This window comes from Notechis scutatus, chromosome 3 (genome assembly GCF_049901735.1).
Source record: "Notechis scutatus isolate UNSWTSFEM ecotype Mainland chromosome 3, rNotScu1.2, whole genome shotgun sequence".
Taxonomy (NCBI): Eukaryota; Metazoa; Chordata; class Lepidosauria; order Squamata; family Elapidae; genus Notechis; species Notechis scutatus.
The window spans coordinates 114,112,553-114,128,364 of record NC_142011.1 but is presented as its reverse complement, the minus strand read 5'-3'; the positions used below and the strand labels follow the sequence as shown (position 1 = coordinate 114,128,364).

The window sequence follows — 15,812 nt, the reverse complement described above, 5'->3', positions numbered from 1 at the left end:
CAAACAGGCCATGGTCTCCCTCCTTGCTAAGTAGCACTACCGAGCCCACTTGCAAACTCTGAGTATGGCTCCAACTGTTCACCTCGTGCACCCCTCCCAGCCAGCACCATTGCAGTGGCGGGGAAGGTGCACATACTGCCTGCTCCACTCTTGCCAGCTGAAGGTGGGGCTCTGCCTGCCACCTCCCAGCAGGATAGCTACATTTGTTTGCTTCCTGGCTGCCTTTGAGAAGGAAGCTACACTCAAGCTGTCCGAGTCCCCACTGCGGGGGAGGAGAGGAAGAGGGAAGGGGAGGTCTCTCCCCAACAGGATCCAGGTTGGAGTTGCCTTATTTTGCATGGATCTCCAACACTTGGCTTTGCCTGGCAGCCTCCACTCCCCCCTCCACAGCCCAAGTGCTTGGATTCACCCAACACGTGAAGCTGGGCAGGAGAGCATGGATAGATAGATGGATAGATGGAGGGATAGATAGGTAGATGGATGCAGGGATGGATAGATGAAGGGAGGGAGGGATAGATAATTAAATGGAGGGAGGGAGAGATGCAGGGATGGATAGAAAGATAGACAGAAAGATCGATAGGAAGGATGGAGGGAGGGATAGATAGATGCAGGGATGGAGTGATAGATACATGGATAGATAGATAGACAGATAGGGATGGATGGAGGGAGGGATAGATAGATGCAGGGATGCAGAGATAGATAGATACATGGAGGGATAGAGGGAGGGGTGGATGGATGGATAGATGAAGGGATAGATAGGTAGATGCAGGGATGTATAGATAGATGGAGGGAGGGAGGGATAGATAAGTAGATGGAGGGAGGGTTGCAGGGATAAATGTAGAGATGGATGCATGTATGGTGGGATAGATAGGTAGATGGATGCAGGGATGGATAAATAGATGGAGGGAGGAATGCAGGAATAAATGCAGAGATGGAGGGATAGATAGAGGGATAGATGGAGGAATAGATAAGTAGATGGATGGAGGAATGGAGGGATAGGTAGATGGAGGGATGGATAGATGGATGGATGATCCAGGGATGGAGGGATAGATGGAAATATAGAGGGAGGAAGGGAGGGGCAGATGGAGGGAGAGATACCTATGGATGGATGGAGGGATAGATGGAGGGATTCAGGGATGGAGGGATAGATGGATGGATTCAGGGACGGAGGGATGGATTCAGGGATGGAGGGATAAATTGATATAGGTAGGTAGGTATGTAGGTAGATGGGTAGGATGGATGGGGGGATGGATGGATAGAGGGAGGGATAGATGAATGTAGATGGAGGGAGGGAGGGATTGAGGGATAGATAGATGAAACAGAGAGGGAGGGAGACAGAGACAGAGAGAAAGATAGAGGAAGGGAGAGAGAAGGAGGGAGCAGAGAGAGAGAGAGAGACACGGAAAGATACCCGTTTCCCACAGAAAAGAAAACTGGGAGCCACAAAACCTGGATAGGCATGTCTGGGGGGTGTCTTGTGACTGGGTGGGAATGATATCAAGTTGGCCACACCCACCCAGTTTTTGTGGCTTTTGGTGTTTTCTTTTCTGTGGGAAACTGGTCCAAATGGCCCTTTGAGTGTTTAAGGTTGTAGACCCCTGCACCAGGGGGATGAGTGATATCTATTTCTTTTATTATACTGAAAACAGGAAATATTTAGAGTTGGATTCAACATTTGAACTTGCCAATATGATATACTCAATAAAATTGATTTTTGAGAAAAGCTACAGCCTCAGAATCCTGAATTGATTGGGACCATTACTTGGAACCATGACAGTGCTATTGTAACTGTTTAGATGCAACATTTATTCAGGAAACAACTTGTAAAGGGGAGGCAAATCAAAGTCAGAGCAAGCCAAAAAAGATACTACAAAGGATTTCCATTTCGATCTTCAATCAACCCCCATCCCATGTAACTCAAAGCCTTTGGCAGGAACCTCAATTTGCATATCTTGACATCAATATATACATAGGAAATGGAAACTTTGACAGCAGGGAGTGTGAACAGCCTCTCCATTACAGAAAATAATGAGAAAATATCAATTATTAAATATGCCTGCCACGGCCCCCTGCCAATAGCAGGATGCTTTTGGGCTGCAGTTTTACTGTTTGTAACACCTTCCCCTTTAAGAAAAACTTGCCCCTGCTATTGTCCCATCGCACACTTCCCCCCACAGCAATATTGCGTCTGCCTGCCACCCAATTGACTGACAGCTATTTGTCTCACCCAGCCAACGGGCTGGGTCAAACAGTGTCTGGGCGAATGGGCAGGGACAAAAGGCGAGGGACAGAGGGCCAGGGGCCCATTGGCCATGGAGAATGGCTGGGGAAGGACCAGCGTAGGAGGAAAGCTGGCTGTGAATGGGCTGAGGCCGGTGGCTAGAGGCAAAGGAGGCACAGCCAAGGGTGGAAGCCTAAACATCCCATTCTGGCAAGAAGCTACTTTGTCATCAGTGACCAGCCAGAATAGACTGTAGGTTTCTTCTTCTCTAGCTCTGAAATGACACTTCCTACAGTTCCAAAATACAGTAGTTATAATTTTGTAGGTTTAGGGATACAGACATGAAAGGTAAAGAACAGGCAATTGCTAATGTAATATTTAATTTAATCTGCTTTTTCAAACCTTTTATATATAGCTGAAAAGAAGAATATATTTAAGTATCTGTTTCTCTATTGTTTCAAAGCACAGCACCTAGAACAATGTATTGAAATTAAAGAAAGGCAAATTCAAGCTAAATATTAGAAAAACCTTCGAAACATAGATTGACAATGTTTAGAATTTGAGTTCTAACTCCAACTACAAAATAGGAAAGGACTCAATGGTTATGATAGGTGCCAATGACCTGTAGATTTTGTTTGTGAATCTGGATTTTTTAGATACGCATGGATTGTGTTTATTATTTTCATATAACTTATCCAGAGTTTCACAGAGTTCAATAGCCTCTAAATTTATATATCTTTCAACATATAAAAAACAAGAAAAAATCAAGGAAGTAATTGGTCCACTAATGAGAGAAAATGGCAAGGAAGTAACAGGAAATAGAGAGAGAAAGCACAAGCTGCTTAATTCATTCTTTGTGCAAAAAATAGCACGTAGAATAACAAAGTTGGAAGAGATCTCGAAGGTCTTCTAGTGCAAACCCATGCTCGAGCAGGAGTCCCTATACCATTTCAGTCAAGTAGTTGTTCAATCTCTTCTTAAAAGCTTCCAGTGATGGAACACCCACAAATTTCTGAAGGCAAGGCATTCCACTACTTAATTGTTCTCACCATTAGAAAATTTCTCCTTAGTTCTAGGTTGTTTCTCTCCTTGATTAGTTTCCATTCATTGTTTCTTGTCTTGCCTTCTGGTGCTTTGGAAAATAGACCCCCCCTCATATTTGTGGTAGGCCTCAAATATTAGAAGAAAGCTATCATGTCTCCCCTAATCCTTTTCAATAGACTAAACATACTCAATTCCTGCAATCATTATTCATAAGTCTTAACCTCCAGTCCCCTAATCATCCTTGTTGCTCTTTTCTGTACTCCTTAGTGTCACAACATCTTTTTTATATTGTGGTGACCAAAATTGGTTGCAATATTCCCATTGTGAACTTTGTAAAGTGGTACTAATATTTCATGTGATCTTGGTTCTATTCCTCTTGAATGCAGTGTAAGATTGCATTGGCTTTTTTGGCTGCCACCACAGACTGTTGGCTAATATGTAAGTAATTGTCCACTAGGACTCATTCCCTTTTCACAGTTACTGGTATTGAAGCAGGTTTCACTCAATCTGTATCTGTATCAGCCTTGGATCCATCTTGAGATGGACTAAACAGGGCTGCCACAGCGGGAGATGGGAGAGCTGTGGGAAAGGGAAAGTAGCGAAGGGAATATAGCCATAACAATATATTTTCGGAGACTTCCGGTTTGGGCTTCTTCGTCGACGGACCGAAATCGCAATTGTGCACGGTTTTGATCCGTGCTCACCACTGGAGCGCCCCGAGCCGCCCAGATTCGGGGCTGAAGCCACCCCGTAGAGGTGCTGAAGAAGGGGAAGCTGTCAGCGGGGTTGAGGAGAGCTGCCTTGGCTAGCCATTACTCCCTTTTCCAAAGGCGGTTGCAGCGGTGGTCAGAAATGGCCACCTCAAAGAAGAACCCGACCAGACAAGATTGTGCAGGAGGAAGTTTAAAGGAGAAAGTTTGACTGACTGGGTTGAATGGAGAACATCTATTTAAGGTACCTGGAACTTGAATTTTAAAGACTAATACTATTCCTAAAAAAGCAGTGAAAGAGAAAGGGAAAGGAAACAGAATTGGCTTTTTTTCCTCTCACATTGACAGTTTTAATTGACTTGGAATGATAAGAAGAAGAGATTAGAATAAGAAATTGATACTAATCCACTTTGACATTAATAGGCTATTTCTAGCTGAAAATAAAGTGTCAAAGGGATAAAGATTCTTGGATAATTTAAAAATTTTCTTTAAAAAAAGAAAGAAAGTGGAGGGAAAAAGGTGGAATCTGGGAAATGGAGGAGACCACCTGGAACTTAAAAAATCGATAGTGGAATTTTAACAAGGCTTGCAAAAGATACATTGGAGCTGAAACTTTGTCACAAGATAACAAAGCCCCTGGAAAGAGAAAGTGAGAAAAGAAGCAAGAAACAGTTTTGGGTTATTGGATGACTCCTGGAACTTTGGATGGAGAATCCTAATGAAACAAAATAAAATCAATTGGGGGTTGTTTAAAAAAAAATTTTAAAATGGCATCACTTTTTGAAGAGTTAAAAATGAGACTTAAAGAACAAAAAGAAGAAGCACAAGACGGAAGAGGATCTTTTGGCTTCATATTTCAATTTTACAAATGGAGATCTTGAACTATGAAAAACAACAAGAAACGCTGGCAGAACAAGAAGGGCGGGACAATGAAGAAGCCATCTTTAATGACCAAGCAATTTTAAGCGGGGTAAAAAAGGGAAAGGGGGGAAAGGGAGTTAAAAACTTAAGCACTGAAGCAACAACCAAAAAAAAAGAGTAATTTGAAAAGTAATCATAATATCAGGACAAAGCAGAAGGGAGGATCACAGAAGGGAGAATCAGATAGGAAAGGGAATAAAAAGGGGAGGGAGAAGAAGAGAGGGAAGAGGGAAAGGAAAAGAAGCTACAAAAGACAGAAACAAGTTATAGAGGTACAGGAAAAGCATACAAGAATTAAAGGTATAAACCTATTTAAAAGACACAGAGACAATGGTTAAAATTTAACTTAAGGAGAGGATTCTGCAAGGGTGCATGGGATAGCATTGTTATATTAGAAATAGAAAAGGGTTAGAAAATATGTTAGATGATTAAAGTGATAGAAAAAATTTCTATTGATGTGTAGTGGAATATTTGTTTGTAAGATAATAAGGGTCTCAATGATTTAAAAAGGAAGTTTTAAAAAAACTGAAAAGAAATATGGAAGATTTTTATCAGTTGACAAGATGAACTTGATTAAGAATAACTTTATTGACTACTGTTAATAACTATTGTTTGGTTTTTTATTTAAAGACAGTAATAAGTAAAATATGAAATATAGATCAGGGGTCCCCAACCGCCGGTCCGCGGACCGGTACCGGTCCGCGGAACAAGTCTTACCGGGCCGCTGGTTGCTGGGCGCCGCCATCTTTTTGATAAAAAAGTGCTTCTGGTGAGCTTTTCCGGGTAGAAAGCCATTTCTACCGAAAAAGCTCACCGAGCGCTAAGCGCCGCCATCTTTTTGATGAAAAAGTGCTTCCGGTGAGTCACGGAAGCACTTTTCGTCAAAAATATGGCGGCGCCCAGTTGATGCGGTACCGGGCGTGGCGCCCAGCTGATGCCGGTACCGGGCCGCGGCATAAAAAAGGTTGGGGATCACTGATATAGATGATTAAAGTGAAAGACAACTGATATTACTAGGTAATGTTTGTTAAAAGAAATAGAAATGTAAAAGATTGTTGTTAATATTAATGGCAGAGCTGTACTTGAATAGAATAATTATTCCATTTAGTATTGTTATACATATATACACAGATATATGTACATATATACTTTTTCTTTTAAGAATTTAGTGTGTATTTTTAAGGGAATGTACCAAGCAGAATTCGATTGAAAATAGGTATGTGTTATAAAATAGAGGTTAGAAATTGAATGTTATAACTGTAAAGGTGTAACTTAAATTTTTAAATAAGATTTGAAAAAAGATACAAAGGTGTTACACTCCAGTCTAGCAATTACAGGGGAAAATTTGTTTTATGAGAAAAAATAATATGAAATTCTAAACAGGACAGACGAAAGTATAAAAACATTGATTAGAAAGATTTTAAAAATTAGAAAAAGATATGTAATTGAAATAAGAAAGGAATGAGATAATTTAAAATAAGGCTATAGGAAGTAAAGAAAGGGGAAAAAAGGGCCCAAAGTGGGACCTTGATTTCATTCCACTCAGCGCTGGTCGGATCTAGATCCAGCCTCCCAACCTTGGACTCAATCTGTGGGGGCGATGGCCCAGCAGGGTGTCACAGCCAGTCAACACCCCAGGCCCCTGGGGCACTTGAGCTCTGGCAACCGCGACGGGATGAGGGGACTACCCAGATCACCACACCCTCCTCCCCTAGCAGGTCCCAGACTGCCACTAGCTGATCAAATTCCTCCCAGATGGGCTTTCTACCCTGGGCATGGGTGGATTCAGTGCCAGTGGATGGTCCCACCACTGGCCCCACCAGTCACAGCCACCCTGCTGCAATTTTTGGCAGCCTTTGATGGCATCCCGGGAAAACTGGCTTACTTTCTAAATCATATCTGGGCCCACATTGATCGCTATGGGGCTCAATACCAGTCAGACCAAGATATGATCTTGGCCATTGTGGACAATATGAGAAAGGGGGAAGCTGCTGAATAGATCACTCAACTCCACAATCAAAGACCCCCCGAGTTGGAAGATGTGGACAATTTCGTACAGTCACTCAGAGCTCAATTTGAGGACACAGCTAACCGGGAGGAAGCTGAGGTGGAGATCAAGGCATTGAAGGAAAGCAGCTGGCCCCCTAAAGAATTTTTGTGGGAGTTTAGGAGAGTAGCCAGAAAACTGCGGGACTGGCCTGAATGACTCTTTGTCCACTATTTCAAGGAGGCTTTGGATCAGGACCTGAGGCAAGCATGGGCCTACAGAGGGGTACCAGACTGAATCCAAGATTGGTATCGGATCGTATTGACTATGGATTTAGAGGTGTCTGCAACCTGTGGCTCCGGAGCCTCATGCAGCTCTTTGGGGCCTCTGCTGTGGCTCCCTGTCAGGTGATCCCACCACTGGCTGGCCCCGCCCCTTGCCCTCTCCTCCCAGTCACTTCTTGCCTGGCCTGAGAAGGTAAGGGTGATGGTGGGGGATGGAGAAGTGGCAAGGGCTGATTCTCCGGTGCCTCACTCTTGCTAGAGCTTCTTCTGGTCCTTATTGATGCTGGGCGTGCCTCGGTCACTTGGGAAGACGTGCAACTTGCTCTCTGCCCCGAGACACTAGCCCAATCCAGCCTCACTAACACAAGGGCTGGTGGGGTGGGAATGGGATCCAGGAGGGGATGACGGAAAGGGGGATGGGCCCGCAGCGCTCAGCCATGGCTTTTCAATTTTCACAGGGGACTTTTGCTGCCTGGAAGACGCTTTTCAATGAAAGCTGTCGCTGGCACCGCTCCACTGGAGGAATAAAGAAGCTCAGGACAGCGGGGAAAGGGGGCTGGCCCCACCAAACCCTGCATGCCCACCCCGGGGTAAGGCTCAAAGAAAGCAGGAGCATCTTCGCCAATGATGCTCACCCATCAGCTGGTCTCCCCGTGTGTGTGTGTGTGTGTGTGTGTATCTCTTCTCTGTCTCTGTGTCCCCGCCTCTCTCTGTCACTGTATCTCTTCTCTTCTCTCTCTCTCTTGGAAAGCAGAGGCTGGGCCAACCCAGCGAGCTCTCCCTGGGGCTCTTTGCTACTCCTTTTATTTCTTCTTGTCAACTTTTTTGAAATCTGGGTTGGCTGAGGAACAAGCGTGAGCAGCAGTGAAGTCTTCCCTTTGGGCGACCCTCCTCCTTTCCCCCCTTTTTCTCCTCTCGCAACCACAGTCGGCCAGGGGGTTGCGAGAAGAAAAGGGAGAGGGTGGAGGAGGGTCACCCAAAGGGAAGCCTCCACTATGGCTCATGCTTGTTCCTCAGTCAGTCCATCCAGTGTTTCATAGCAGCTTGTTAAAGCTAGCCACTAACTCCCAAATAAAACCAAGGGATCAACCTGCTCCTGAGCCAATTGTGGTGCAAGGGGAAACCCATTTATGAAGTGAAGAAAATATTGGACTCTAGATTGCATAGGGGCCGTTTACAGTATCTAATACATTGGAAGGGATATCGTTTGCCTGAAGCCACTTGGGTGAAAAGCTGGAATGTGAAAGCGGAAAGGTTGGTGAAGAAGTTTCACGAGAAATTCCCTGATAAGCCAAATGGGGTGGTGGTGGTTAGGTAACCTTCTGTCATATGTCTCATTTCAGGATGTTCTCATTTCTTGAAGGGAGGCAGCCTGTCAGCCCTGGATCCATCTTGAGACAGACTAAACAGAGCTGCCAAAGCGGGGGATGGGATAGCTGTGGGAAAGGGAGAGTAGTGAAGGGAGTATAGCAAAGTTGGCAAGAGGAGAAAAGCTAAGAAAGACTTGGATTTTAAAGACTCAAAGTTGATAGTATTGACCAATTATGAACTCGATTTTTTCAAGACAATTGGAGGACATTCAGGAATGGATTTTTCATTCCCAATCAGAAAACAAATGTTAAGAGATGCCATGTTACAATTTACAGGAGACATTTTTTGTACAACAAATGCTATGGAGATATACACAATAGTAACTTGTGCCTTTGGGGAATAAAATCCAATTGTTAGGAAAGATCCCGATTACTATCCTAAGGAAAAGACTCATTAAGAATCAATCAAGGATATTTGGTCCTGGATGGACCAGAAACAATGACTGTGGTAACTTATAACAGACGAGACTTTCTTCGTGTGAAATACAATAAATAGACTGTTAACAGAGGGTTCTGAAGTTTAATTTAGTTGTTGGTTTTACCTGTTAACTATGTTTCTATATAGTAGATAGAGGTTAGGCTAACTGGATTGGGTAAATATTGTTCTAGAAATTTTTAAATTGTGTGTCTGCTTCACAAAGGAGGAGGCATATAACCTTGTGGTATATTTATCAGTATTCAACTAGGAAACAATTTGTATGTGTCTATTTTGTTTTGTTTTTTATTTTATGCACTCTTTTTTGTGTAGTCTTGTTTAGTTGTTTGTTTTCTGCAGTTTTTTAGAGTTTGTATTTTAATGTTTTAAATAAAAATTAAAAATAGTGAAATAATATTAGGTCTAATTAATCAAAATGATTGGCAAAAAACCTTCTAAAAATCCCAACAGTATGCTACTGACAATATGTACAAAATCACTGCTATAATTGGTGTTCCCTGAGATAGGTTTAAAAAGTGCAAGTATTTGTAAAAAGACACTTTTTGTTTTTAATCAGCACACTAAATCTCTGAAAATATCAGATAATTTTTTCTGTGATAACTTCATTCCAATTTGATTCTCATATATGTTGTGTGAAATTCATACTGGTTCCTTTGATTTGCTTTTACCATTTATGGTAACTAAAAATTTAATGTAATTTCAACTGCAGAAACAACGATCTCCAAAAGCAATGTCATCATGTCCATTCTCCTCTCCTCTCCACCTCCCCATCATTTGGTTTCCCCACCACTGCACTATAGATTGCCACACAAAACTCAGTGACCAACACATCATAACACATCAGCTAACAATGGAAACATTTATTGACATCACATCATGGGTAAAGTTATTACTTTACCTGAACAAAGCTGAGGAGGAAAATTAGCATATATATATATATGCCCCAAAAGAAAGGAAATAATGACACAATGGAAGGAAGATTAACACTATTCCTTGAATGTTTCATATTTTATTGATAACTAACTGAAACCAGTTTGAAGCATGGCATCCAAAACTGTACCTACCAAAGCCTCAGTGGTTAAGAATACTTCCCAAATGCTACCCAGTTTGTAAAATATATATCAGTTTTCTATTCTGCCATGTTCTCTATCATAGATCAAAATGTTTTGAAGCAGATGGTTTTCCTTGCTTTGAATTCCAGCAGCAGTAATCTTTGTTCTGTGTGTGCTCATTATCTAATCCCTCAGCAAAGATTCCCCATGCCATTCTAGCTATAGAGTCAATTCCATTTCTGCATGCAAAAATCTTATATCCATGGCCCATGTCTCTCCATTAAAATTGTTCAATTTTACCATACTGTATCTGTAAATGTACTAAGATTCTGGTGGCATCAAGTTTCTACAGAAGAAATCAATGCTTTCAATGATTCAAATCAATGATATCTGAATGGAAGTATGACTGGAAAATGGGACCCATAAACAAACCCAGCTCTACTTTAACACCTGTTTTATAGTAATGAACACAAAACATCAGAACTGAATACAACCTGATGCATGGATCATTGACCACTAACAACCCAAATCTTTATGCTGCACCCAAGTGGTAGGATTCATTTCCCTAAATGCCATCAGCCTGCTCCGATTTACCACAATCATACAATCTTCTCCCCACTTGCACCCTTAATTTGCTGGATTGAAGGTAGCCTCTTTTCTAAGTAGTCCTATGAATGTAACATGCATCTGGACACTGCAGTCCTCCAACCTGCATCCTGCCAATCCATTCATGCAATCTGGGCCAAGTCCATTTCATTCCCACACCTCTGTCCATATGGCCCTGTTGTAGCATGAGGGAATGGTGGGTGAGTGCAGCACAATCTCTCCTACCTGTTTATTGGTGTATTTCTGAGGGTTGGTACGGTAGCTGTAGTCTGAATACTGCTCCGAGCCTGTAGAATTGCTGTCCCCAGTGCCCACAAATGTATTGGTGGCTGGGAGGTCCTGTACTACCTGATGCTTCTTGGAGGCAGATGGTGATTGGGGTTGCAGTTGAATGGAAGGCAAAGGTGAATTGGAACGGTAATGGCGGCCCAAGTCAGGGCTTCCAGGTGGATAATTAAGAGGCAGATGGATGCGGGGACTGTCACTTACTGAATCATTCATAAGGTTGAATTTAAGCGATTTCTGCAGACCTGTTTCTTCTTCATCCTCAGTTGGTTTTGGTGGCTTAGTGGATTTGCTTTTTTTCACTTTGCTTTTGGCTTTGTTCCCTTTGCTACTTTGTTTGGGAGCGTACAGATCCTTAGTTTCCTTTTTGCCAGCTTGATAACCACTTTTGGCCTCCTTTTGACGGCAGTAGCGTACCAACACAACTAGCAAAATTATCAAGGTAACAGCCACAATGCCTGCAATGACTCCAAACAAAATATTACTGCGCTGCTTGTTGCGTTCATACTCTGGGTCTCCAGCAATGTCAATGTCAATAGGTGTGTCCAGGCTGTGTCCTACTAGAGTCTCCAACAGTGTCCGATTAGCCAATGTTTCATTCACATAAAAATGAACTAATGCTGTGCCATGGTGAGAAGGTTTCCCTTTGTCATTTACATGTACAACCAAGCGGTGAAGTCCATGGTGCTTGCGGAGAATCTCTTTTTCTAGTGTGATATTTCCACTTACAGATGAAATCTTAAAGAGTTCAAAGGGGTTTCCCCCAGCAATTCTAAATAGTAATTCAGCATTGATTCCAGAATCAATGTCTTCAGCTCCAACACTCATAACCTGTTGCCCAGGACTAGTATTAGGCAGAATATGTTTATAGGAAGCATTGGATGGAAATATAATTACAGGAGCATTGTCATTCTCATCTAATACATTAATTGTCACCCCCACATAAGCAGATCTAGGTGGGTCTCCCCCATCCACAGCTTTAAGGCGGAAAGTGTAAGTACTTTGTCGTTCACGATCAAAAGATATACTGGAGAGAATGGTTCCAGTACCATTTTGGATGACAAAGTCACCATTGTCCTGTTCCACTGACAGCTGAATGACAGCATTATCTCCTTTGTCTGCATCAATAACTGTCACCATGCCCACTGGACTCAGCGGTGGCATGTTTTCCATGACAGAAAAATTGTAGCCACTGAGCATGAATTTTGGATCGTTATCATTGCGATCCATGACACTGATGGCAATTGAGGCAGTTCCTTTGCGGCTAGGGCTACCCTTGTCAGTTGCAACTACTAAGAATTCATAACGTTCTTGCTGTTCCCGGTCCAGCACATTTTTTACATGGATTTCACCAGATTCTGGATCAATTGAGAAAGTGTCTTTTGATAAAGATTCTCCAGCAAGGGAGTAGACCAGTTTAGCATTAGATCCACTATCTGCATCAGTAGCACTCACTTCTACCACCAAGTCATTTGGAGAATTATTCTCAGGAAATGCCACCTCTGTTGAGCTCTGGCTAAACACTGGATCATTGTCATTGACATCCATCACCTGCACTTTTAGGGAATTAGTGCTTGACAGGGGTGGGTTACCAGAATCCACAGCTACAATCTCAATGGTATACTCTTTCACTGCTTCATAATCCAAAGGTGTAGTGGTCTGTAGAAAATATTTCTTTTTGCTATCACTGCCGGTATCACTGGCTTGTCGCAGCTGAAAAGGTACATCACCAGCCACCACACAGGTTACAACAGCATTTTCACCCTCATCCCGATCAGACACCTGCACCAGAGCCACAGGTGTCTCAACTGGCACATCTTCTGAAATATTGGCAATGCCATCCTGATGAGTCACCAAACCAATACCACGAATTTCAATGGATGGAGCATTATCATTCATATCCCTGACACTGATCACTACCTGGGCACGGGCTGTTTTGGGGTTAGCTCCCTTGTCCTTAGCCAACACTGAGAACTTGAGCACATTAATATCTTCACGATCAACAGGACCTTGTACTGTGATGAGTCCAGTAGCTCTGTCTAAGCGTAGCAGCCGATGAATTACATCTGAAGCCTGATGGAAGGAATAATCAATCTCAGCATTGGCACCCTGATCAGAATCATTGGCTTTCACCTGTAATGAAAAAAGAATCTAATCAGATAATACTTCAGTGCTTTCAAGTTTTGGGTGCTACTTCCAGAGAATTTAAAATATCATGACCTAATTACAATTAAACAGCAGTAGACATTATTAAATAAATGATTGCAGAATATTACACTTACAATGAAATGTTTGTCCTGATCCCACTCTCTTTTTTGAGGGAGGGGTGTGCATGTTTTTGGAATCCACTCAAAAAGCAAGTGTGAGCCTTGACCCGGTCAATTTCATACTTCACTACTATATAATGTAAAGTGCAGAATTGGGTAAATTTGGAAAAACTGTAACGTATAAAGATATCTTAAATGAGAAATGGGAAATTAAAATTAAACAGGAATTACAAAACCAAGGAGTAGACCCGGCATAGTGGCCACATTTGCAAATACAATCAGGATACAAGAAAGACACAGACTTATGGTTTCTATAAAGAGCTAACAACACCTGACCAGATACTATTAGGAATGGATGAAAAATTAATCAAGAAATTATATAACTACTTATTAAGCTTTAAAATGGAAGATGAACACGTGAAATAAACAATGAAAGTATGGGCAAAATTATTTGGATATACTATAGAATTAGATAAATGGCAAAAACTCTAGGATATAAATTATAAATTGACAATGGCAACTACATACAAGGAGAATCTGTATAAAATGTTTTATAGGTGGCATTTTATAGGTGTCTGCCAAATGTTGGAAATGCAATCAGATACCAGGTTCATATTACCATATGTGGTGGACATGTCCAAAGGCAAAAAAAAAAAAAAAAGGATGAAAATACATACATGGTTAGAGAAATGATAAAGCAACATATAGTTTTAAAACCAGTAATATTTTTGTTAGGTATATTGCCAGAAAATATGACAAAGGGAATGTATATTTAATATTATATGTTTTGACAGCAGCGAGAATTGTACAACATTGGAAAAGTGAGGAAGATCCTACAGATGAAAATATAATTAAAAAAATATTAGATTGTGTGGAAATGGATAGGTTAACATTAAAGATAAAGGACAAAGCTCGTGTAGGCACCAGGGAGCAGAGCCTCATTAAGGCTTCCGCTCAGGTCAGTCTGATTTGCAAGCCTGTTAAAAATAAAGAGGCTGCAGCGGCGGAATAGAACTCCTGCTCTTCGCACCGCTGTGGTCCTGATAAGGACCTGTTGCAACTGACGAACACTGTAATTCATTGTTGGTTGTCAGCATTTTAAAAGGAAAAATTTTAGAAATAAAATGAAACCTTTCAAATTCTGCAGGCTGTTCTGAAATAGTAGCTTTCCGATGATCCTGGTAAGGAACGCATTTCTAGCTCGAATGACAGGCTGAGCTAAAACTGGGGACAAGCAGCAAAGGGGAGTGTCCTCAGATCTTTACTCAGCCTATTGAATGGCAGACGGAAGTACTACCCTGACCTGGATGCTCGGAACAGCTCACTGGAGAATATTTTTCAACCTGGGATTTGTTTACCAATGGGTAGATAATAAAGGTAGAAATTAGAAGTTGGAAGAATATCATTATATACAAGTAAAGAATATTTTTATTAACATCATTATTTATATGTAAATTGACTCAGATAATACACTGTTTATTAAGCACTCATATATGTTAACAAAAAATGTATAAATAAAATTATATATATAAAAAAATTAAAGCAGCATTCAGAACTGAAAAGGTTGGCCATCCCTGCTATTGAGTGACATTTAAAACTAAATAAACCTCACCAATTTCAGGAACACCAGTGCACTAGATCTATTGTTTGTAGTTTACCTATACAAGTTATACCATATTTTTTGGAGTATAAGATGCACTTTTTTCACCCCCAAAAGTGGGTGGAAATGTCTGTGCGTCTTATACAGTGAATGTTGCCGAAGCCCCACCCACCTGCCAGCCCCCACCCTTTGGCCTCTGCCTCCCAGCAATGCCTCCTTGCAGCAAACAGCAAACAGCCTGTTTCAGCTTCAGCACAGCCTGATTAGCATAAGCAGCTGGTTGTTGGTTGGATCTGTCTCCCGACGATCAGCTGTTTCAGGCTGCAGGGCTTGCCATTGCCTATTGCTGCCTCTGTGAGCCGCATTTTTGGCCTCTGCATGCCCCATTTTCGGCCTCCGCGTGCCCCGTTTTCTGCCCATTCTGATCCCCACCACCCAGAACAGGTGGAATCCTTGCAATTCCTATGGTAATTCCTGCAGCCTGAAACAGCTGATCGTCAGGAGGTCAATCCAACTGACAAACAGCTGTTTGTGCTAATCAGGCTGTGCTGAACTGAAACTGAAACGGGTTGTTTTCTGCAAAGAGGCAAATTGCTGGGAGGCAGAAGCAGATTTTTTTTTCTTGTTTTCCTCCCCAAAAGCTAGGTGTGTCTTATACTTTGGAGCGTCTTATACTGCGAAAAATACGGTAATTAATGAGTGAGCAGAAAGATGACAGAGGTATATTTTCAATATAGAGCAGTTTGACAAGGTATTTTTGATTCCCTCATATTTGAATAATAGAAAAAGGGATACTTAACCTGCAACTGATTCATCTAATGATCACCTAAGATTTACACATATAGGTTATGTACTTAAACAAAGTCCTGAAAATAGTCCTGAATTAAGATTTTGGCACAAATGTTGACCTTTCTGTATCATTCATCCTCTAATGTGCAGTTCCTACATTTACATCTGGTTCTGCGAGACTCAAGCAATGGACATGGGAGCAAATCACAAATGATACAATCTGGAGTAGGGGGAAAGGGT

At 41.8% G+C, this 15,812-nt stretch overlaps 2 protein-coding genes across 7 annotated transcripts in view; both read right to left on the bottom strand.

Annotated features, from left to right (window-relative positions):
• Positions 1–15,812, bottom strand: part of PCDH1 (protocadherin 1) — a 291,570-nt gene that overhangs the window by 197,568 nt on the left and 78,190 nt on the right. For 5 of the 6 annotated variants that reach the window (XM_087960970.1, XM_087960968.1, XM_087960969.1 and 2 more), the window contains exon 3: positions 10,857–13,049. In XM_087960970.1, the coding sequence (XP_087817096.1) occupies positions 10,857–13,049 (2,193 nt within the window). Of the gene's footprint in view, positions 1–9,817; positions 13,050–15,812 lie in introns of those variants that run through there. The other variant, XM_087960973.1, reaches the window with a different exon arrangement.
• LOC148131357 (uncharacterized) lies at positions 231–2,314 on the bottom strand. The gene is given in 3 exon segments (XM_087958995.1): positions 231–684; positions 686–1,098; positions 2,228–2,314. Coding segments are annotated over 3 exon segments (942 nt in total). The 3' UTR covers positions 231–242.